Source organism: Rhipicephalus microplus, chromosome 8 (genome assembly GCF_043290135.1).
Source record: "Rhipicephalus microplus isolate Deutch F79 chromosome 8, USDA_Rmic, whole genome shotgun sequence".
NCBI classification, from domain to species: domain Eukaryota; kingdom Metazoa; phylum Arthropoda; class Arachnida; order Ixodida; family Ixodidae; genus Rhipicephalus; species Rhipicephalus microplus.
In genome coordinates, this window is record NC_134707.1 from 127,024,050 (window position 1) to 127,049,228 (window position 25,179).

At 47.1% G+C, this 25,179-nt stretch overlaps 1 protein-coding gene across 1 annotated transcript in view; it reads left to right on the forward strand.

Moving 5' to 3' along the window:
* LOC142768370 (sulfate transporter-like) overlaps nt 1-25,179 on the forward strand; it is an 83,022-nt gene that overhangs the window by 28,885 nt on the left and 28,958 nt on the right. The window contains exon 9 of the mRNA XM_075870340.1: nt 1,896-2,002. Within this exon, the coding sequence (XP_075726455.1) occupies nt 1,896-2,002 (107 nt within the window). The remainder of the gene's footprint in view (nt 1-1,895; nt 2,003-25,179) is intronic.

A 25,179-nucleotide genomic window follows, 5' to 3' on the forward strand; every position in this document is an offset into this window, starting at 1 on the left:
ATATCACTAAATATCAACTATGCTGCAATGATGCTTAAACGGCTGGAGTACTATATTTGTTGCCTTTACATACATGCTAACAAAGTCAAATATAAGAATATACACAAGGAAAAATTTGCTGTAGAGTGAAAAATATAGTAAGCTAGATACGATGTGGTACAATTTTTGAGCACGCGTATTCCTGGAATTGCTTCTCACTATCCAAATTGGACTGAGGGCACCAGACTGTTTTTTTTTTGAGCGAAGGCTAAAGAAAAAGCGCCAGAAACGTTCACCGTAGCCTGGAGGCGTTTATGAACAATGTTGGGTGGCCGTTGCGTAGGCTACCGATGTCGCAGCGTTCCGATTCATGAGAAACGACGGAATGAAATAAAATTCGTGTTGTCATCATTCAACGAAGAATGGAAGGTTGCTAGCTAAATAATTTGTTACTGCCAAGAAAGCTCGATGTGTGTCTACAATGGAAAAATGGCTCACATAAATTTGGAACAATGGCCCAAGTCCCTTTATGCAAGTTGTTTACTAATCGGTGTAAAATGTTGACTAATAAACGCACAATTTATCTGCATCTGCATGTTGAACACGGGTGTACCAATAAATTAGGAGATAGAAAAAACTTCTTTGGTCGGTGTACTCATTGTAGAAAGTAATAGAAAGGGGCCGACCAAATTGTATTGGTATCACCATCAACCCGAATGACCACACCCTTTGCTGTATTTATGCACGCTCTGTTTCCCATCTATATGCATGCACTCAATCACCACCCATTATTCCATTGCTTAGTGGTGCCCGAGGTATGAAAAAGGGATTACAAACGCTTTTTAAAGCTATGTCGGTATTTGGCCAGTGCCTCGTTTACTTCCGCATTTGACCATAGTGTGAAAAATAACTACGACGATACATAGTGCACGATGAGACAGGAGGTAGCTTTCCTGTTTTCAACATCAACTTCATTCTTTCTTTCTAGTACAGCCTAGAAACGCCTTCCTGGGCTGAAAACTGCCGTCAGCAACTTGACTTGGCCCAGGAGGCGTTGTATAAGACAGGACAAAACACCAAGCATTTTGGTACACGACGAAAAAATCAGATAATCCGATACAAGCTCTAAAACAAGATGCATAACGTTCAACGACATATTATTCTACAAAGCGTGAAGCAGTGATACAAAATATGATCAATTTGTATAGATAGTCATAAATGAACATACCTTGTACATGTTTGCATGTGCACGAATTACACCATTCCTTCCTTGCGATATAATTTAGTACCAAAAACATGATTATTGTTTTTAAAATTGTGCTTGATGGATTGCAACTTATACTCGGTGCGAAAGTGTGGTACAAATAAAGGTTCAGCATTTCTTAGATGCACTCACTGTATGCCAAGGTATTGCAAGGGCAATAGTTGTGTAAGAAAATCTCTATGTTCTTCTTTTGTGTCTTATTTTCGTTTGGGGGTAGCCCGCATTGGTGTTTCAATATTCACTTCAACTCGCTCGAGCAGCTAATCTAGAGTTCATCTATCTCTCTCACTAGCCAATTCTGCTGAATTTAGAAAGAACTTCACAGCAGGATCACAACTTTTTACGCTGCCTGGGAAAGGTCATTTTAAACCAGCCTAAACGTTTGCCGTTGGACACTATAAAGCATAAACAACGCTTATTACTTAAGTTGTCCTGTCCTGTGCACTTCATTCTCTTCAGCTTTGACAAACACTAACGAGCTGAAATGTGGTACGTTAAAACGCAGTGTTCCCAATTGTGCATTGATGAGTATGCCACATTGTTTTTTTTTTGTAATGGGGCACTAGTGATCGTATAGCAAGAATGAGGCAACTTTTTATAGATAGATAGAGCAGCAGCATGTGTACAGTGTGTTGTTTTCATTTTTTATTAGGTGCTTTGGTCACTGGGATTCTTGAGTGCGGTTTTCCTAGATGCCACCTACGGACTCCTGGCGGGCATTCTTCTAGGCCTTCTGATCGCCTTCATAGAGCTCAGCCGGTAAGCCACTGCTCTCTGTTTGGATGTAGATGTGTTATCCGTAAGCTCGCGTGTGCAGACAGAGACAACTCCAAGGAATACCCGAGAAAATCATACATATTGGACTTAGATGTTTAGCACTGCCTCTATAAAGCATGGTCATCGCACTATTTTACAATGAAACATTCGTTACCTCGGTGTGTGACTATACATAAAGCCTCCACAGTGGCTTTTTAGGTGGCTGGGGTGAGGCACGTTGACGTTGTACGCTGCACTTCAAGATCACCATATATTGCTGGCTCATGTTGCGTGTTGCGAAAATGTTTCCTCGCTTTTATACACATAAAAGTGTGGCAGTTTGGGCTAGGTGGTATGACATGACGATAATTATAGCGCGAAACAGAACGACGACAACGTGTCCTTCTTGTCTCTTTGTCGTCGTTCTGTTCTCGCGCCATAACTATCGCCTTATACGCAGCTTCATCAAAGCTCCATCCATATATAACAAACTTTCAGGCCTCAAAGGTTCCAAAGAAACTATGTGCTACATTAAGAGGGGCTTCACAGTATAATTGAGAGACAACCACAAGTGCCTATCTCTGCCCAGTGAAAGGAGAAAAAATATCATTACTAGGGATGAACTCACGCATTTTCTGCACCGTGGCCTTGAATCTGGTTGGCAGTAACCACAATATGGCAATAGTGAGTAAATAAGCATTACCGTCTTCGCGTGTCCCGGAGAATACCAACTCCCTCACTGTACCCAATAAATTGCAACGCTTTCGATCGTGAGAGGAAAAAAAAAGCCATCACAGCCTATGGTCAAACACATGCACAATTTTATTGTGTGCAATTGCAGGAATCGTAGTCGCCTAACAAAGTTTGTCGCTGGGATAGTTTGTTCATAACCCAAAACACTACACAGCTAAGAGTCAGTACAGGCCAGACAACGGGCACTGAACTCAGGGCAAGCAGTCTGCCCGTTTCATTCACACAGCAATCACCCAGTACTTGAAGATTTGGTGCAATACATATAATCCGGAAATCGCCATTTTGAAATAACTATTAAAAAATAACCTCCTTTCTGAGAACTGATTTTGTGCCACTCAACCCAAGAGAGGCATATCAGGTACAGTTGCTTCAATTTTTTCTAATGAGATAGGCGGCCGCAAGTTCTCGGCAAGCACGTGAGCACAATTGAAATAATATTCAGAACTATGCGATATGCAGATTTGGAGTTGATGAGGTATATGCAAAAGCTCAGTATTATAAATACAGAACTCGCGCTTTACCCTCTGGGTGAGGATTGTTTCTTGGGGATGTTTAGAATGTGCGTTATTTATGTTCAAAATTTTTTTTTCTTACAATTCATGAAGCAGTGCACAACAAAAACATAACACACATGTAAAATGACGCACACACAAGCACTGATTCTTGGCTGATTTTTCTTGCCTTTAGTTTTATCGTTTTGCCAACTGCTTCATCAAATATTATGGCACACTAATTAGACCATAAGTATATATTAGTTGCTTCAGCTGGGCCAGAGTATGAATGTGTCTGCATGTGGCTACATTTTGAAAACATTTGCAAAGATAACAGATATATTTTAATTTAGAGTCGCGCGCACGCTAAAAAATCATGCGTGCTCATGCTGGTGCCTTTGAATGGTACAATTCGTCATTCAAGGGGCCCATTCTTTCATTCAATAATTCGACGTATGATCAGATTAGCTGTTTGCTCAATGTGCTCAAGACAAATGGTCCTGGATCTTATATCTATCAGAACCGTGATAGTACTTGTAATCACAATGAGTGGTGTTATGAATTAGACTGATCCCACCTACTATGGGATTTCATTGCATGCGAAGCATGCGGAGAGAAGGTGACTGTAGCATAACTTTTTTGTTGTTGTTGAGCAAAACGTGACGAGTTGCCGCTAAAGACATGTACAAATGTTATACCAACGCCTCCTTTATTACGATGCCTGACGAATGGCTCGTGTTTCCAGCGGAGCCACGCTGTCTTCAGTTTTGAGCAAGCGCTGTGCAGTGGCGCTCACGACCGACACTATTATCACGGCGTTTTTTTACTTGTGGCCCCTAGGGGCACATCAGTCAAAAGTTATTCGAGATTTGCAACTATACATGACAATTTCGGAGCCTATGCAAAACATCGAGTTGTTGCACCGTCCACCACAGGTGACGCTAAAAACCGACAGCAATCGAAAATGAAGGAGGGAAAGGGTGTGAAAGCTCTCTTGGTTCTCACTCGGCGGGCATCTAAATAGATGGAAGCGTTGGTTTTACGAATAGCCATGTATGTTGAATGGTCACATGTTTATATAACCAGTTGTCGACAGTTGCGTAATCGATGGCAAGAGCAACATGGGTAATATCAACGCTTGCAAGTGGTAAGCTGAAAAGTAGCGCTTGTGCTTGCGACGATTGTAGGCCTGAATACGCTGACCAACTTCCATGGATGACGCTTAACTAGAATTCATGCTAATTTGACGTGACGCCTATATAATCGCTTCAATTATGTAATGAATATAAAATAAATGGGCAGATCTGGAACAATAATATAATTTTATCAAGATTACACCCACATAAGGTCCTTTTTTCCAAAACGTTCCGCGTCTTGCCGCGGCTGTGTGGCCGAACGGTTGATTGCCACGGATAATGTTTGTGTTCAATTCCTGTGCGGACCAGGGCATATATTCTTTGCATTAGTTGCGTTAGTGGCGCTGTTTTTTTTGTTTTTTTGTTTTTTAACACCCTCACAATGAGATTGCCAATGTATAATCTCGCCGCCGATGTATAATCTCGCCATGCCGGCATGTGCCACAACTGTGGCGCATACCAGCATACCGGGGCTTGCGACGTACGGGTATGTGGCCCATTTGTCTGTATAGAAGGATTTGACACCGTTTTATGTCATCACCAGACAGCCATAATCGTCAGACTCAGTTAGCTTCCTAACTGTAACTTTGGTGTACCTCAAGTTAAGGAGGTGGTCACAACAGCACTTTGACGGGGGTGGCGCCATAGATAGATAGATAGATAGATAGATAGATAGATAGATAGATAGATAGATAGATAGATAGATAGATAGATAGATAGATAGATAGATAGATAGATAGATAGATAGATAGATAGATAGATAGATAGATAGATAGATAGATAGATAGATAGATAGATAGATAGATAGATAGATAGATAGATAGATAGATAGATAGATAGATAGATAGAAACGTTCGAACTGTCTTCATTGCGCAAAGAAATGCATCGCATTTGACAAGGATGAGAAGCAAACTTTAAACCATGAATTATCAACTGAACCTTTACTTATGCACGTTAAAGAACCCCAGGTGGTCAAAATTTCCGGAGCCCTCCTCTACGGCGTCTCTCATAATCAAATGGTGGTTTTGGGACGTTAAACCCCACATATCAATCAATCAAACCTTTACTTATCACACACACACACACACACACACGCACGCACACACACACACACACACACACACACACACACACACACACACACACACACATATATATATATATATATATATATATATATATATATATATATATATATAAATATATATATATTGTGGGCATTTGTTACTTGCATCGTCCTCATCCCTGCATGATCACAATCACCATCATCCGCTTGTCTCTTTGTCCTCATTGCCACTCTGGTTCATCATCATCGTCATCGTCTGTGTACTGGCTCTGCCCGTTCGTTTTGCGAGATCTTTCCTCAATTAAACGCTGTCGCAACCCAGACTACCAAGACTTCATACGTGGTGGAGGTGGATTTTCGGTCCTCTTACCTCCCGCAGCCCGCTCTACCCGCTGGAGCTTCGTTCAGGCCGCCGATTGCGCCCACTGTCAGGCAGCATGTCCCAGACCGAGCCTACCGGCGCTCATGTCATCAACCACGCACCGACGCAAGCTGCCCCTCCTATTTACATACACGGACATCAGCGGGAACCCCCGCTCTTCGCTGGTCGTCGTGGAGAAGACGTAGAAGATTGGCTCGACGACTACGACCGCGTAAGTGTCGCTAATCGGTGGGACGAGGCCGCCAAACTGCGTTACGTCCCATTTTATCTTACCGGAGTCGCAAAGACATGGTATTCTAACCACGTCATTGACTTACCCGACTGGGCTACCTTCCAGCAGCAGCTGCGACATGTTTTTGGCACCCCGGACGTTCGATCCGCCGTCGCGAAGAGGACACTTGATACTCGCCGACAACATCCCGGTGAATCGTAGACTTCATACATCGAGGATGTCCTCGCACTGTGCCGGCGTGTCAATCAATCCATGCCGGAATCGGACAAAGTGCGCCACATATTGAAAGGCATTGGGCCTGTTGCCTTTGATGCACTCGCTGTGCAAAACCCAGCTACCATCGCTGATGTCGTGACGACATGCCAGCGCCTTGATGCGCTGGACTCCGTTCGCCTCCAACCAGACATTGGCGACCACCACTCCACGTCAGATGGCCACCTGCGCGACCTTATCCGGGACATTATACGCGAAGAATTGCGGTCCATGGGCTTCACACCTCCTACACCACGACCTACGCAGCCTTCGGGGATGCCCTTACGTGACATCATCAGGGAGGAACTTACAACGCTGACCGGCGTTGCGCCTGTACAGCCACATGCTTCACGCCCCATAACCACGTACCCTGAAGTTGCTGCCGTGCCTCCCAGCGACGCCCACACGACATTGCCGCATCCATCCTACGCGTCAGTTGCTGCCGCTCCCCCGGTCAACTACCATTCCGTACCCCCTGACCCTCCGGCCCACCTGACCGCGCTATCTACAGGTGCCCCGAATGTCTTCTATTCCCCACCGTGGCGCTCGTCTCGCCCTGTTTGCTACTACTGTGGCTATCGCGGCCACATATCTCGTTTCTGCCGAAAGCGCCAGCAAGATGAGCGTCGGAACGACGTGCGTGAACGGGATTTGTACGCCGGGGCGTCTTATCAAGGTCGGCGTTATTCGTCTCCCCCGCACCGTTCTCCACCTCCTCCTGCATCGACTGCACCACGAAACAGCCGAAACACGAGACGCCGCTCGCCTTCGCCCTTCCGCCGTTCCACTTCTCCACTTCGGCCCGCCTCATTCACCTCTGAAATTCATTCGGAAAACTAAGTGATGCAGTTTGTGGAGGAAAAACTGCATTCGGAATCAGAACTGAAATTCCTCCATCGGGCCCGTGTAACATGGTTTCTGTGGAAGTGGAAGGAGTGCGAGTCGATGCTTTGGTGGACACAGGTGCGACATTGTCTGTGATACGTGCTGATTTGTGTGAACATTTAAGGAAAGTAATGACGCCTTACGATGGCCCCACATTAGTTGCTGCCCAGGGGAACGTCATTCGCCCTTCCGCGTTTGATACTGTGCGTGTTTTCATCGACGGCATCCGTCATCATGTCCAGTTTGCTGTCCTGTCCCGCTGCTCTCACCAACTAAGTTTAGGGTGGGATTTTCTATCATCTGCTTCCGCGGCGATTTGTTGTGGACAACGCGTCGTTCACCTTGCTGACACGGACTACATGCTTGACGACGACAATCAGAAGCCACTTCGTCTGGTCGCTGCGAAAGACATCGAACTGCCGCCACTACAGGAGCAAATTGTCAGCATTACGTCCAATGACATCTATCACGGGGATGTATTGGTCTCACCGTCACCACTTTGCGTTCGCAAAGGTATAGTTCGGTGTCGTTCGTTTTTGCAATGGCTCGGCACTTGTCACCGCTGTCAACTCTACACCGGAGAAGATCTTACTGCCACAGGGCACTACTGTGGCCCTTGTTGCTGACTTCGAGCCTGTATTTGTCACGCCACTTCAGGCCATCACACCCAAAAAAACCTTGCCTCGGTGAGCATGTTTCTTCCTCCGCCTTTACCACAGCTATTTGCAGCGAACTGACATATTCACAGAGGCAGCAGCTGCTCGCATTGTTACAGAAACATGCAAATTCATTCGACATTTGCTCGTCTAAGCTGGGCCGCACTAATACTACAGCACATCGAATTCAAACTGTTGGGACATCTATCGTACACCGCCGACCCTACCGCGTGTCTCTAACTGAAAGAAAAATTATAGAAGAAAACGTTGCGGACATGCTTAAACGGGAAGTCATCCGTCCTTCATCTAGTCCTTGGTCGTCTCCCATTGTTTTGGTCCGCAAAAAGGATGGCTCTGTGCGTTTTTGCGTGGACTACCGGGCGCTCAATAAGATCACACGCAGAGACGTGTACCCTATGCCACGCATTGACGACGCCCTTGATTCCCTACAAGGCGCGGAATTCTTTTCAATCATCGACTTGCGTTCTGGGTACTGGCAGATTCCCATGCATGAATACGATAAGCATAAAACGGCGTTTGCAACCCCCGACGGGCTATATGAATTCAACGTGATGCCTTTAGGGCTCTGCAACGCACCCGCGACTTTTGAGCGCATGATAGATACCGTGCTGTGCGGTCTGAAATGGAAAAGTTGCTTGTGCTACCTGGACGACATTATTATCTTTTCGTCAACGTTTCCTGAGCACCTAGAACGACTGGATCAAGTTCTGACGTGCCTTGCCGGCGCCGGGCTTCAAATAAACACTAAGAAATGCTCTTTCGCTAGCAAATATATCAAGGTCTTGGGACATGTCGTTAGCAAAGATGGCATCCGGCCCGACCCTGACAAGATTTCTGCAGTCCTTCACTTTCCGCGTCCCGAAAAACCAAAGGAGCTTCGCAGTTTCCTTGGCCTCGCCGCCTATTTTCGCCGGTTTATACAGAACTTCGCTTCTATTGCTGCTCCATTACACCAACTACTCGTTTCGAACGTCCCCTTTCTGTGGTCTCAAGAATGTGAAACGGCATTCGAGCTGTTGAAGCGGTCACTCACGTCTGAACCTCTGCTCTGCCACTTTGACGAAGCCGCACCGACTATCCTTCATACCGACGCTAGCGGCCTTGGTATAGGAGCCGTTCTTCTACAATGCGACAAGTCTTCCCCAGAGAAAGTTGTTGCATATGCCAGTCGCGTACTCACCCCTGCTGAAAAGAACTACACTATAACTGAGCAAGTGTGTCTGGCTGTGGTTTGGTCGGTCCAGAAGTTCCGTCCCTATCTCCACGGCCGTCACTTCACAATCGTTACGGACCACCATGCCTTATGCTGGCTTTCTACACTGAAAAACTTGTCCGGACGCTTGGCTCGGTGGATACTACGCTTGCAGGAGTACGACTTTGACATAACTTACAAGTCAGGCAGAAAACATCGAGACGCCGATGCTTTATCTCGTTGCCCGCTTCCGACCACCCATATAAGCGTTGGTGAGAACTCAAACGCCACATCTACCAAAGTTCATACGCTCGCATCCATAACGCAACCCTTTTCGGACGAACAGGCAACATTTATCTCCCACCAGCGGTCCGATTCATACTGCAGACGCATGATGGACCACCTTTCGAGAGTTTCTCATCCACCAAACGCGCGACTCCGTCGTCAACTCCTGCACTTTAAGCTGGACAATGGGGTTCTCTACCGCCACGTCTACCACCCTGACGGTCAGCGCTGGGTTCCTGTACTGCCACGCTCTCTTCGACTTCAGGTGCTCGAAGCCTTCCACGACGACTTGACTGCTGGTCATCTTGGTTTTAAAAAAACTCTTGACCGCATTCGATGTCGTTATTACTGGCCTGGCCTTTCTTCCAGTGTAGCGCGGTACGTCGGTTCCTGCTACCCATGCCAGCGTCGTAAACTCCCCACGTCTGCACCTGCTGGACCTCTACAGCCACTTCCGTGCCCGTCAATGCCTTTCGAGGTTGTAGGTGTTGACCTTTACGGGCCTCTCCCCGTCACATCTGCTGGCAAACGATGGATAGTGACCGCCGTGGACCACCTGACACGATACGCTGAGACTTCCTCTGTTATTACAGGCTCAGCTGTGGAAGTTGCAGACCTTATTCTTCACGCAAGAATACTGCGTCATGGGGCTCCTCGTGTACTGCTTAGTGATCGCGGCAAAGTGTTCCTGTCACAAATGGTAAATGAAGTACTCCGCGCTTCGGGAACTACTCACAAGACTGCTTCAAGCTACCACCCTCAGACAAATGGTCTTACAGAAAGATTTCACCGAACCCTTGCAGACATGATAGCCGTTTACGTCCAACCCGACCACAAAAACTGGGATACTCTTTTACCATTCCTGACATTCGCTTACAACACCGCCGTTCAGCGAACAACTTGCTACTCACCGTTTTATCTCGTGTACGGACGCACCCCGACTACCTTTCTCGACGTCTCCTTCTTTAGCAGCCATGGGGATTCGTGTCAGTCTTCTAGCGAAGAATACATTTCCCGCCTGGCTCAGTCTCGCCATCAGGCTCGCATCAATACTGAAGCGAGACAGCACGAGCGGAAGATCACCTATGACGAATCTCACCGCGTTGTGTCTTTCCAACCTGGTGACGAGGTGCTGCTTTTGACACCTATTCGCACTCCTGGTCTCTGTGACAAATTCCAACCACGCTTCATTGGGCCATACATTGTTTTAGAACAGACTTCGCCGGTTAATTATCGTGTGACACCACTCGTCGCCCCAACAGACCACCGCTACCGCAGCACAGAGATTGTCCACGTTTGTCGCATGAAACCTTTCACGCGACGTTCCCCGTCACTTTGACTTATGGCGGCCAGGGTGTCCGCTTCCAAGTGGAGGGAATTAGTGTGGGCATTTGTTACTTGCATCGTCCTCATCCCTGCATGATCACAATCACCATCATCCGCTTGTCTCTTTGTCCTCATTGCCACTCTGGTTCATCATCATCGTCATCGTCTGTGTACTGGCTCTGCCCGTTCGTTTTGCGAGGTCTTTCCTCAATTAAACGCTGTCGCAACCCGGACTACCAAGACTTCATAATATATATATTTATTTATATATAGTTGCAGCAAGGAAGTAACGCTGGCCCCGGTAGAATAAGGAAAAATAGAGTACGACGCACGTTGGTTTGGCACGGTATATTCTCACTGTTAAAGTCACCCGAAACGTCAGTCAGGACATACTGTGCAAAACCAACGTGCGTCGTACTATATTTTTCCTTTATATATATATATATATATATATATTGACGCGTGTGTACTGGTGGACCAAAACGACAATAAGGGGATTTGGCGGACACCAGGTAGTGGAGCTCTGGCTGATTGAAGATAAAGAAGGCGATCTTGCTGTTCGGCTGCTGAGAGTCGCTGTGTCAACGTTCATCTGAATTTGGTTCGCGCTGCACCGCGACACTGGTGGAGGTGCTGGGACGCAACCCTACCTAATGCTCCATACTCCCACTGGGAGCCGTTCATCTAGCTCGGACGCATTGTCACCCATTGCAACTCCCGTGCACCGGTTCAGTCGGCGGCTGATAGGCCTCGCTCCAGAGTTCACGCCTTCTACGGAACCTCGCAAGTGCCGATTACCTCTCCAAATGGCCAACGCCAGTCCGCAACCGGCGCCCCAAGGCCCCCTGCCAACACAGCCTTCACAGGTAACCATCTTTCAACCGCTGGTTCCCTATCACTTTAGTGGCGGCCCCCATGAGGACGTGGACGACTGGCTTGAGCACTACGAGCGTGTCGCCAAGATTAATCTGTGGCCTGAACAAGAAAAGCTCTCGCGCGCCTATTTCTACCTTGACGGCGGTGCGAAAATTTGGTATGAGAACAGAGAAGCCAGTCTGTTAACTTCGGGCGACTTCCGACAACAGCTTGTCGATACGTTCACCAATGTCGATCGACGCGACCGTGCGCAGCAGCTGTTGGAGCTACGGGTTCAAAAACCCAATGAAAGCGTTACTATGTTTGCTGAAGATATGACTCGTCTTTTTCGTCGAGCTGACCCGAACATGAGCGAAGATAGGAAGTTGAGCTACCTCATGCGCGGCGTTAAGGAGCAACTTTTCGCCGGGCTACTGCGCCACCCTCCAAGTACCGTAGCTGACTTCATCAAGGAGGCTACGGCTATCGAGCGGGCGCTCCATCAACGATGCAGGCAGTATCATCGAATGTCTAGCAGCGCCCCAATCAATGCTGCCGCCATACCTGAGGATCAAAGCTCCCTGCGAGACCTCATTAGGGAGATAATTCGCGAAGAACTTCAAAAGTTCCGGAATCCAGTTGCTCAAACCCCCGTTGCGTCCGTCGCTGAACTGGTACGCGACGAAATCCGCCACGCCTTTTCTACCGCTGGACTTGGTGACGAGCACCGTCCCATGAGCTATGCCGATGCTCTGCGACGTTCACCATCTGGTACATCGCCGCCATATCACCCAGTGCCGACGGCCCCTTGGTCACCGCGGCAAGAGCAGACCCTGAGCCGACCGCCAAGCCAACCGACGTACCACCAGGCGTCCATAGCAGCACCATGGACATCGTCGCAAGAAGGGAGGCTCAGACGTCCACCGCTCCGAAGAACAGACGCATGGCGCACAATCGATCGTCGTCCACTATGCTTTAACTGCGGAGGCGCGGGTCATATTGCCCGTCATTGCTGGCACCGCAATGATTCGTTCCGCCAGCTTCGAACATGGTCTGACGATCGACGTGCGAACGAAGAATACATACCACGCCGGGAGGACGCCTCTTTCCATGGAGCTCGTTCTCACTTTTACGAATACCGTACTTCTGACGAGGAGGCAATACCTACCCGCCAGCCAGGTCTGGGACGTCAATCCCGCTCTCCTTCTCCCGCTCATTCACCTTCGTCACACCGACGTACCTCCGCGGACCTTAACGCAAGAAGGTCACCCAGCCCGCGACGGGGAAACTGAGGGCGGCGACCTCCGGGGGTAAGGTTGCAGGCCACGAAGATGACGACGAAAAGCCCCCATTACACGACGCTTTAAATACCACAAGACGTGAGAGCGACGACATTGTGACCGCTGACCTGAGTGTTTTTCTTGACGGCCAGAAAGTAACAGCCTTAGTCGACACCGGTGCCGACTTTTCTATCATCAGTCAGGACCTCGCCATGCGCCTCAAAAAAGTGAAGACACCGTGGACAGGCCCTCAAATAAGGACGGCAGGTGGTCAGTTATTGATGCCCTCTGGGAGATGCACAGCGAGAATTGACATAGGAGGTTCTTCTTTTGTTGCGTCGTTCGTCGTTCTCGCCGCATGCTGCAAGGACCTAATTATTGGTATGGACTTCTTACGAGAGTACAGCGCCGTCATCAATATCCCAGACAGTTTGATTACATTCCGCACCAGTTCGGGCGCACCTGATTGTACACAAGCGCGACCAAACCAATTGCGTCTAACTGATGATGATGTGGTTCTCCCTCCACGGTCATGCACGTTTGTTTCTGTGGCAGCCGCTGTCCAGTTTGACGGCGAAGGAGTAGCAGACCGAATAACCTCGCTCCTCTTAACACACGGCATTTCCGTCGCAAGAGGTATCGTCAGTGTCGCCGCTGGACGCACGGACTTGCTTCTGACAAATTTTAGTGATGAGCGCCGGCACCTTCCAAAAGACGTGGCCGTCGCTTACTTCGACGATATCACAGACGCAGAAGGCTGCTTGGCAGTAGTCGACGAGGCGCCAAAACTTGATTCGACACCAGTTCTTGACGTTAGCACTACTTTGCCTAAGAACGAGCGGAAGAGGCTTCTTGAGCTACTGGACGAATTCAAAGACTGCTTTTCGACAACATCAAGAGTTGGCCGCACACCTCTAACCAAGCATCGGATAATTACCGAGGACATGGCGAGACCAATTCACCAAAACCCCTATCGCGTGGCTGCAAGGGAACGCGAAGTGATACAAGAGCAAGTCGACAAAATGCTAGAAGATGACGTCATTCAGCCCTCAAAAAGCCCGTGGGCGTCACCTGTAGTCCTCGTTAAAAAAAGATGGCATCCTGCGCTTCTGTGTAGATTACCGAAAACTCAATCAGGTGACAAAGAGAGATGTGTATCCACTTCCTCGTATAGATGACTCTCTCGACAGACTTCGACATGCTCGTTACTTTTCATCGATGGACCTAAGGAGTGGGTATTGGCAAATCAAGGTAGACCCAAGAGACCGCAAGAAGACTGCCTTTGTGACACCAGATGGCTTATATGAATTTAAAGTCTTGCCCTTTGGTTTATGTTCAGCGCCTGCTACCTTTCAAAGACTTATGGATACCGTACTTTCTGGGTTGAAGTGGAAAACCTGCTTGGTCTACCTTGATGATGTCGTAGTTTTTCCGCAACATTTGACCAGCACCTTAAAAGTCTTGAGGCAGTTTTACAAGCCATACGGTCAGCCGGCTTGACCTTGAAGCCTGAAAAATGCCACTTTTGCTATGAAAAGCTGCAATTTCTTGGCCACGTTGTCAGTCACGCAGGCGTTCGTCCTGATCCTGAAAAGATCGCAGCTGTTGCACAGTTCCCGGTGCCGACTGATAAGAAAGCTGCCCGACGATTCCTCGGACTATGTGCGTATTATAGGCAATTCATCGCGGACTTCGCACGCATCGCATCACCGTTGACCCGCCTCACGAGAGAAGACGTTGCTTTCCAATGGAGCAACGAAGAAGAAGCTGCTTTTAGGAACCTACGCCAGCGACTACAGACGCCACCAGTGCTTGCCCACTTTGATGAGAAAGCCCCAACGATGGTACACACGGATGCCAGCAATATTGGTTTGGGAGTTGTGCTTGTGCAGCTGCAAGAAGACACAGAAAGAGTAATCGCCTATGCAAGCCGAACACTAACACGCGCCGAGACTAATTACTCCACAACCGAGAAGGAATGCCTCGCCGTGGTATGGGCGGTCACAAAATTTCGCCCGTATTTATACGGCCGCCCTTTCAAAGTCATCAGCGACCACCACTCACTGTGTTGGTTGACAAATCTTAAAGATCCTACCGGGAGATTAGCGCGTTGGAGTCTCAGGCTGCAGGAGTACAACATGACTGTCGTACACAAGTCAGGAAAGCGCCACATGGACGCCGACTGTCTATCCCGCTCACCCATTGAATCGGCCACTCTATCCGATGAGGAGGAAACAGCATTTCTCGGTGTGCTTGACTCAACCGCTATTGCACAGCAACAACGTGGTGACCCTGAGTTACTTGCACTAATTAATTACCTGGAGGGAAGATCTCAGAAGGCACCAACTGTTTTCGTAAAAGCGCTGTCATCATTTTGCTTACGGAGCGGAGTGCTATACAAAAGAAACTTCTCTTCAACAGGATCTGCGTATTTGCTCGTCATCCCAGCAGCCCTTCGCTCCGAAGTACTCGAAGCATGCCACAACGAGGTGACTTCAGGCCACTTAGGTTACACAAGAACGTTGGCCAGAGTACGGCAGCGCTACTTCTGGCCAAGACTGACCATAGCCGTAAAACACCATGTTCGTACTTGCCTCGACTGCCAGCGACGGAAGTCACCGCCGACTAAACCAGCTGGCCTCCTGCAGCCCGTGCAGGTCCCAAGAACACCATTCGATCAGATTGGAATGGATAATTTGGGCCCACTTCCTACTTCTACTGCTGGGAACCGCTGGGTTATTGTCGCGACTGATTACCTTACCTGTTATGCTGAAACAAAGGCTATCCAGAGAGGTACAGCAGCGGAGGTGGCACAATTTTTCATCGAGAACGTTGTCCTGCGGCATGGTGCACCAAGAATCGTAATCACAGACAGAGGAACCGCATTTACGGCAGCTCTTTTGGAACAAGTCCTCATGCTGAGTGGAACAACCCATCGCTAGACCACCGCCTACCACCCGCAAACGAACGGGCTTACAGAGCGTCTCAACAAAACAATTGAAGACATGCTTTCAATGTACGTAGACGTCGAACACAAAAATTGGGACGAAATCTTGCCATATATCACGTTTGCATACAACACTGCCAAGCAAGAAACAACGCTGATGACCCCGTTCAGCCTAATTCACGGAAGGGAAGTACGAACCATGTTAGATGCGATGCTAGCGCACGAATGGGACGACATCGAACCAGACGCCGAGATGTTTACAGAACGAGCAGAAGAAGCAAGGCAACTAGCACGCCTGCGAATCCAGCAACAACAAGAGTACGACGCGAGCCGCTACAATTCTCGCCACAGAACTGTCGTTTACCAGACCGGTGACAGAGTATGGGTTTGGACGCCCATACGGAAACGAGGACTCTCTGAAAAGCTCCTGAGGAGAAACTTTGGGCCATATCTAGTACTGCGGCGACTGAGTGATGTTACCTACGAGGTCGTCCCCTACTCTTCATATTGTACGAGGCGTCGCCAGCACCGTCCTGAACTAGTTCACGTTGTGCGCATGAAGCCTTATGAAAGGTAGTGACTGCGCAAGGCACTTCTTGAAGAACAGACAAAAAAAACTGCGCTACTGGTTTAGCATCGGGGCGATGCTCATCAAGAGGGGGGCAAATGACGCGTGTGTACTGGTGGACCAAAATGACAATAAGGGGATTTGGCGGGCACCAGGTAGTGGAGCTCTGGCTGATTAAAGATAAAGAAGGCGATCTTGCTGTTCGGCTGCTGAGAGTCGCTGTGTCAACGTTCATCTGCCTTTGGTTCGTGCTGCACCGCGACAATATATATATATATATATATATATATATATATATATATATATATATATATATATATATGTGTGTGTGTGTGTGTGTGTGTGTGTGTGTGTGTGTGTGTGTGTCACGTGGTTCACTTCTCTCTGTCTCACACAAACGAAAAGCATTTGCGAAGAGTCCAAGGCCTCGCGTGTTACTTCCTTTGTTGATAAATCACTTCGCTGCCGGTGCGGCGCCTTTGCATAAGCTTCGGACGTCCGAAACAGATTGATTTCACTTGAACTAATGACTGCGAGTCTGCTTTCTAAGCCCTTCAACATGAGTTAACATGAGACCCCATCCTCCGTCCCTTCGAGAGTGCACCTACTTTTCTGCTCACAGATGCAAGCTTGTATGGAATTGCTGTGATCCTTCAACAGCATGACGACACTTCACGCGAGTGATCAGTTGCGTATAGCAGTCACGCACTAAAACCTGCGGAGAAGAACTACTCGAAAATAACACAGGAGTGTGTCACTGCAGTTCGGACCATCCAAAAATTTCGACCACATTTTACGGACGTCACATCAATGTGATCACCGATCATCATGCTTTATGCTGGTTCTCGTCGCTAAAAAATTTGTCCGGGCGCCTCGGTCGCGGGATACTTTGTTTGCAAGAGCACACTTTGGACGTTGTGTACGAACCTCGACGTTCTGTGTAAGCCTGGAAAGTGGCATCAGGAGGCCGGAGCTCTCTCATGCTGCCCTCTGCCACTTTCATCTCCGACCACGCACCCTCGTTGCCCCTCAGGTGATGATACAACCTTCTCTTCATTCAAGTTGACATCTTTGGCAGTTGCTGAGTCGCTATTTTTCAATAGTACGAAGTTTGTCTCGTGCCCACGTGACGACCCCTACTCAAACACCAGCGTTGGATACCTAAATGGCTCGCCTTCTCCACCTAATGCCTGACGACGTCTTCAGGTAGGGCCGTTCAAACTGAAGAACAATGTGCTACAGCATCCCACAATATAGATGGGCATCGGTGGATGCCATTACTTCCTCATTTGCTGCGGAAACAAGTTCTCAGAGCAATGCACGACGATGCACCTGCTGGTCACTTGGGTTTTCACAAGACGTACAACCACGTAAGAAGTCGTTTCTTCTGGCATGGTCTTTCTACTTTTGCGGCTAATTATGTCGCTTTTTGTGCACTTTGTCAACGCCAGAAACGAGCACCTTCACCTCCTGCTGGCTTACCACAATCATTCCTATGTCCCGAAACCACTGTTTCTATTGTTAGAATAGTCCTGGTTGGACCACTTCCTGTAACATACGTAGACCACCACTAGATCGTCACAGCCGCCGAAAATCTCACACAACACGCGTGTTCAGTCTTATACGAACTACTTCTGCCTCATACGTGTTCGCCTTCTTTCTGGAAAGCATTGTGTTACATCGTGGTGTGCCTCGCGTGTTGTTGACTGAACAAGGCAAGGCTTTTTTCTCTATGATTCTTTAAGAAGTTCCAGAAACTTGTGGCATGGTTCATAAGACGACATCAGCCTACCGCCCACACACAATTGGCCTGAGAACGCGATTTCATCTGACTCTTACCGAGATGTTATCCCTGTACATCGGAGGAAACCTAGATAACTCGGACGAAATCGTGCCTTTCATGACGTTTCCGCACAAAACTGCTGTTCATTGAACTACTGTACATTCACCTTTCTTCCTCGTTCATGGTCTTGCGCCGACATTCGCCAGCGACACCTCTTTTTTTCAATTTAACGACGGAAAGTTCTGCAACTACACCAGAACATTTTGTCTCCAAGCTGCATGACTGTCGGCAATATGCTCGATTCGGCTCGAAGGCCAGCCAACAAGGCCGCAAGTAACGCCATGATAGCTTTCGCCGCGAGGTTACCTGCCGTCCTAGAGATTGAGTACTACTTTGGACACCTGTTAGACCTCCTGGATTTTGTTAGAAGTTTCAATCACACATTTTTGGCCCGTACCTTGTTCGAGATCTACCTTGTCACTCCCGTGGAGGATTCCTTGGGCCTTCATTTCCGCGTTATTACCGCTGCGGCTTGTGTTGTGGGGCATATACTCGAGATGACAGAAAGATTTTTGGGGATCTTGAGCGTTCTCATATATATATATATATATATATATATATATATATATATATATATATATATATATATATATATATATATATATATATATATATAAGGAAAGAAGTGTATACCTGAGGGCTCGTTTTTCCGTGTTTTCACACAATAATAATGAGATCTAACAGACAATATAGCCAAGGAAAGTATAGGAGAAGATATTAGACCAAATTGTAATGTAAATATGAAGAAAAGTGGGTGAAAAGATAACTTGCCGTGAGCAGGATCCGAACCTGCGACCTTCGAATGACGCGTTCGATGTTCTACCACTGAGCTACCACGACAGCTATCCCCCCAGCCACTTTATAAGGTTTATATGTAAAATAAACGCATATATATATATATATATATATATATATATATATATATATATATGTATATATATATATCTATATATATACATATATATATATATATATATATATATATATATATATATATATATATATAGATCTGCCTTCGTAGTTCATCAACAGCAGGGTCTCTCTATCTAAGGAACGCCATCCATGCTTCCTAGCTCATGAACACCGCGAGCCTACGACTGCCCGTCGGACCTACGTCACCATTTGAGGCGTCCGAGCCTACTTAGAGGCCAAAAGGCAGGCACACACCGTTTTATTGCCCGGGTTCGCCATTCATGCTTCCCGCAGTGAAAAACTCCCGCTGAGGGCCTCCGGGACACCTGAACTGGTGAAAGGTGCTACCACTGCTCCGCCTGACGTGGATCCCGTTCAAGTGAAAATGAGGATTGTTTCCTACTCCTTGAACACCGCCACGAGCCCTGCGTGCGAATCGCAGTGGTGGTGTACCATAGCGTGACTCCTCTCCACTATCAACTCTTTACAGTGTGAACCTTTGCGCTGATTCCTGCCTTTCAGCTGGCAATAAGCGCCGCCGACGCTATGCTAGACGTAGTTGCCTCAAATGACCTGGAGGGCAGCTCAGCCAAGCAACGCAGAACGCTCCTGGATGACCTTATGCAGCTCTCGGAGCAGCTGGGCTGCTTCGCGTCGGCGCTCGCTCGCTTGCATCTTCGATCCCACCATCGTAAGCTGCTAGCGAGATATTGAGGTTCTATGGTGGGAAGAACGACGCTGATGACTCAGTGGCAAACATCGAAGCCCTAGGAGCTCATGAGGATTGGACGGACCAGCAGAAATGATGCTCGCCACTGAGCGGCTTTGAGATGGTACCGCGTCGTGGCACAGTAATAAACACGTGAGGCAGTAGTTCTAGGTTGACTGGAGCAACAAGCTGTTGCCGTGTTTAACAGATTGGCCACAACCTCCCTTCCACCGCCCATTTCAACCTCACCAAGAACTAGAATTCAGCTCTGGAAAAACATCACCTCGAGAATTGTACTGCGCAGTGCAACGTATCGACAACAAGCTTCCCACCCTGCCCGAATAAGAACACTCGGCTCGGGCAGCGCTCTTACACCGCGTTGGTGTCTCACGATGTATCACCACGACAAGGAGCCAAGACCATATTCCTTCCAAGGGTGTTTGTTTAGCGTAGCCACAGCTCATCTTCTCTTGGTGACCTGGATGCGCCGGATACTGTTGCACTCAGTGCGCAGTCACTCCAGACGCCAGATTAATTCAACACCATGTCAATCCGCAACACTAATCAGGCAGATGCCAGAACGTGCCTCTCTCTGATGGGGAGAGCCACCATTCATATAAAAACAGAACCGCAGTACCTGACTGCGGACCATCAATGGCTGGACGGGATGCAGTGCCATCTGTCAATCACGCAGGGATTCATCGAGGTTTCACGGAATGAGCGCACGAAGGGTTTTTTGTCGCTATTGCTACGACTTGCTGACGGAGTAAAACCTGCCCAGGACTTCGCAGCCATGGCACCAGAAGAGCCACTAAGACAACATACAGAGCCGTTGGGTGTAAATAAAACCGAAAAGAGAGAGCAGCCTGTTGATAAGCCTCCTGACGAAAGTCTTGACTGTCTTCTTCACACTGACAGTCATGCGGGAGTCACCGAAAGCAAACACAGAGAGGCCATGCCTGCCACGGCGACTCCTCGAATAATGTCCTGGCATACTTGCCTGAGCATGCCGTGCTGCCCGTTACCTCTGCGACAAAGCCAAAGCCCATCGCCAGAAACAGGTTTTGCGGGTCATAGGACGTTGCAGTGTGGCCGAGGCTGACTAATGTGATATAGCCAGATCCACCCACCATACTTATTATTGCACACTCACTAGTAAAGTCACAGCATTATGACGACCCCTTACTGGAAGCTAATCAACATCGCCCACTGGATGCACTTCAGGTAGGTCTCCAGGATCAATCACAATGAAGCAGCCAAATCACTCACCAGAAGAACTACCGGCAGCTCCGCGGACGCGCAGTTATGTCCAATTGTGATCACTAAAGTGACATTGTTGCTCTAGGCCGCGGAGTGCTGGCGAGAGAGGAAGACAGAGACGGAGGCAGAATAAGAACATGACTCTCTGTGATAGGGAGAGCTGCCGCTGTGTTAGAAACAAAACCGCAGTACTTCACTGCGGACCATGAACACGTGGACGGGATGCAGTAGCATGTGTCGAACACGGGAGAGTTCTGCGAGGTTTCAGAGAACATATGCACAAAGAATTCCCCGTCGCTGCCGCAATGACCTGCTGACGGACTCAAACATGTGCTGGGCTTCATAACCATGGCACTATAAGGGCCACCTAGGGAACCTAGAACCCATAACAAATGTGGGTGATGGTTAATAGCTTAATACAAAAAACGGACATAAATTCGAAAGTACTGCGTAACCGTCGCGATTTTCGTGCCCCACTTTCTGTGCAGTAATGCTTGTGCTACACGTTCACCTCAGTGCAGTTTTTGAAGGCTGCCCGAAGAAGCCGGCCACTTGACCGCCTCTAAAAGTACGTTGTTAGCAAATTCAAACTCAATATAGCAAGTTGGGAACGATTACAGCAATGAAGAAGTTGACAATTTATTCAGGACAGTTGAAGCTGTGGTCGAAACACCTGACCTAACACTCACCTAGCCACTACAGAAGCGAAACTTAAGTAAGCCTAAAGCTTGTAAAGCCCCTCGAAACGTAAGTCTAACACCACCGCCTCCTGGCGGCACGCGAAACAGTCTGCTGACAAGCATTTTGCTCCAATTTTAATGCAAGACGCACCCGTACCTATAAAATTTAAAGTACTTGGAAACAAAAGGGACATTCTGAAGTGCACGTCAAGTGCGCTTTTTATTGATTAGTCCAAAAGCAAAAAAAAAATAATTTCAAATGTGGCTCATTCATCAGGAAGGCACTGAGCATAAAACGTCAAACTTAGTCAGGACGTGGACCCATAATCGCAAAATATTCATCATGTCGCCACGAAAAACTTTAGGTTATTACAAGTGTCTCTAATTCAACAAGTTGGCGAAAAGTAGCCACCAATAGCAACCCTGGCTGGCTCAAATGGGAGAGTTAAGTGCATGTAACTTCCTCTTAAAATATATTGAGTGTGGCTCGATCTGAAAAAAAAAATCAACTTAAGAACTTATTATTATAAGGACCAAGCTCCAAATATTCAGTCACATCTGCAACCATGGACACTTTTTCCACGGCTGCAGCTTTTTGCAATTATTATTGATGCAACATGAAATACAACATGATATCTACAGAAAAAAATTAGTGCGCTCCTGCAGAGGACACCGCGTTAAACACATGAAGCTGAGCACGGAGCGCTAATTGCAAAAGCTGTCAGCCAAGCTATACTGAAATTAAGTTGCATTGAATTGACTTCATTTTTTCAGTTTATAGCAGAAAGTAAGCAGAAGCTAAAGGCCATGTGGCCTGACAGACGCTTCTGCTTCCACGACAGTTCAGCATGCATGCCATACATAGCACAAATTATTACAAAGTATACTGTAGAGACTCATTCCAATGAGTAGTCACGAAACAAAAAGAAAATGTGTACAAAGAAGTGGAAAGGCAAAAATTATTACGTTATGTCTACAAAAAACAACAAATTTTACATAATACACTGATAGGTCATTTTGCCCAAGTCAACGACTAAAATTTGCAATTAAGACACACAAATTGAAAATACATACAGCAGCTTTGCAGAGAAACTCAATATTTTGTGAAATGAGCAATCTTTTAAACGATTCACTCAAAGCTTCCTTAACTTTCTCGTGAAATTCACGTATTCTATAGAGTTTTGAATGGGCTTGGTAACGTTGTAACTGTTTGCCGTAACTTGTTCTTATTTTTGCTGTTTTCAGATGGTGTTGCCGAAAGCTGTAACGCTTTCTGCAACACCGCATTACTTTTTATTTCTACTCATTTGCCACACAGTGCGCTTTTGGCTGCTGTCAATAGCAACGGTTCTATAGCCAAAGCTATAAAAAGAAAACGAACCAGTCATAGTTGAAAAAAAAAGCAGAGTTTTCATAGTGCAGCAGAGTCACACATGCACACACGCATAAGGGAAGTTTCGTGAACTATATGTCTGTACTGAGCAGCGTAACCGCCAACAAGGAACGGAGCTACCATATTCCTGCCGTCAGCACAGAACAAAAAGCAGTGGTAGAAACAGTGGCAAACAGTCATTCTCGAGCTGCTCCGCTGTCATACATTTTCATTGAGATGCCTAAAATCGTACACAACGAAGCATGGGCTTGCCTAAAAGCTCAAATGTACGCCGTCGAAGACGAGCACTTCCTGATCCTTGCTACGAGAGAGTGCTTGCCCTTACATTGGCTTCTTTGCGTATTAAGGGGAACCATTGGTAGAGCTGGCAGCGCTCATATGCTATCACTATTGTATTACGTGTGGCTTTCGCTTGCTTGCCGAATTAAACTGAGTTCATTTGCATGAGGCGGGGAGGATTACAGGGAAAAAAGCTGCATTGAACAGTTCGAGGGGAACCTGCTACCTGATACACTGGGCAGCTTCACACTGGTTGGAGAGAAACATAATTTACACATAGTACGTATCCTAAGTAAAAACGCCATTGACCAGGGTCAAAATGAATGAGCAAATGTGTCATAGAAACATTTAGCACAGTTGAAGTAAAAAAAAGAAGAGTAGCTGTAGTTGAAGACCTAGAAGATGCCCGTTTGGAGTGAGAAGCATGCCCTAATCTCATAGCGACATCAGGTTTGGTAAATACATGACAATTTTAAACACCTTCCTAAAAACATGCGTCATTCCTAATATGACTTCCTCGCCTGCTAGACCAATGTCGATGTAGATGAGAACATGGGCTTTGCTTACAAGTGCCCAACCGTTCACTTGAAAAATATGAGCCGAGAATGCAACGAAAAGCAGAAAGTCTTGATAAGTTGTAGCACCATTATGATGCAAAATCAAACATAGCTTCAGAAAAAAAAAATTCGGAAGGTTCCACATACCTGAAAATTCACGTTATGCGAAGCATGCGCAAGAAAGGTGACAATATTTCAATTTTTTATTGAGCGACACGTCATGAAATGACGCTAAATTAACGTACAAATATTGCATACACCGGCATATGTTGAAGTGGTTGCAGAAGTTTATATAACCAGTTGTTGGCACTTTCGCAAGGATGCCAACTGGAACATGCGTATCAGCAACACCACAAGCTGATAAGAAGCGCTGATGCTAGCGAAGATGCTTGCCCTGGACACTACTACATAAGTCAACTTCAGCGCGAGGACACTAACCACATCTGACGTTAACCCGACGTGATGGCTGTATCATAAAAGTACATATTTATTGTTTATAAAATTGAGTTGGCAGCACTGAAATCACTTTTAAGGTTTCACGAGGATTAGCGTCTATATGAAAAGTAATTTCGAGACCTGGCATAGCTCTGTGGTAAAATGCTTCATTGGTACTAAGAATGCTTGGGTTCGATTCCAGCTCAAACTCGTTGGGTCGACGCTACTGATGTCGGGTATTTCTTAACACTCGCGCGTTAAAATTGCCCATGTGTGTGTTCTTGTCATTCCCTGGTAGATACTAAGGGTCAATAACCTGTAGCGGCACGTACCCGCCCGTGGGTATGTGCCACTGTCTGGCGGGAAGTGTTTGACGAATAACGCGACGGGATGGTGACATTATTCATGTCTTGACAAGGGCGTCGTATTCGTCAAACCATCTTACCCTCTCATGCTAATTTTGGTTCACGCCAAGCAAACGGGTTGATCACGAGGTCACCGAAACGTAAGCGGCTAGATAGATAGATAGATAGATAGATAGATAGATACGCTCAACGTCAGCAAAGTTCGCTAAGAAATACACCGTATTTAAAACGACTACAACGCTGATTGATTACTTCGTAGCACAGTGATAAAAGTTGTCACTTGCACTCCCTCTCACGTTTTGCTGCTTCGTAATTGATATTTGGCTCAAACTAAATCATCCGATTATCTATGTCTAATGCAGCGGTAAGCTTTTCTATATTATCAGGTTTCTGCTGAAGGTTTTTTCGGGCCTCGTGCAA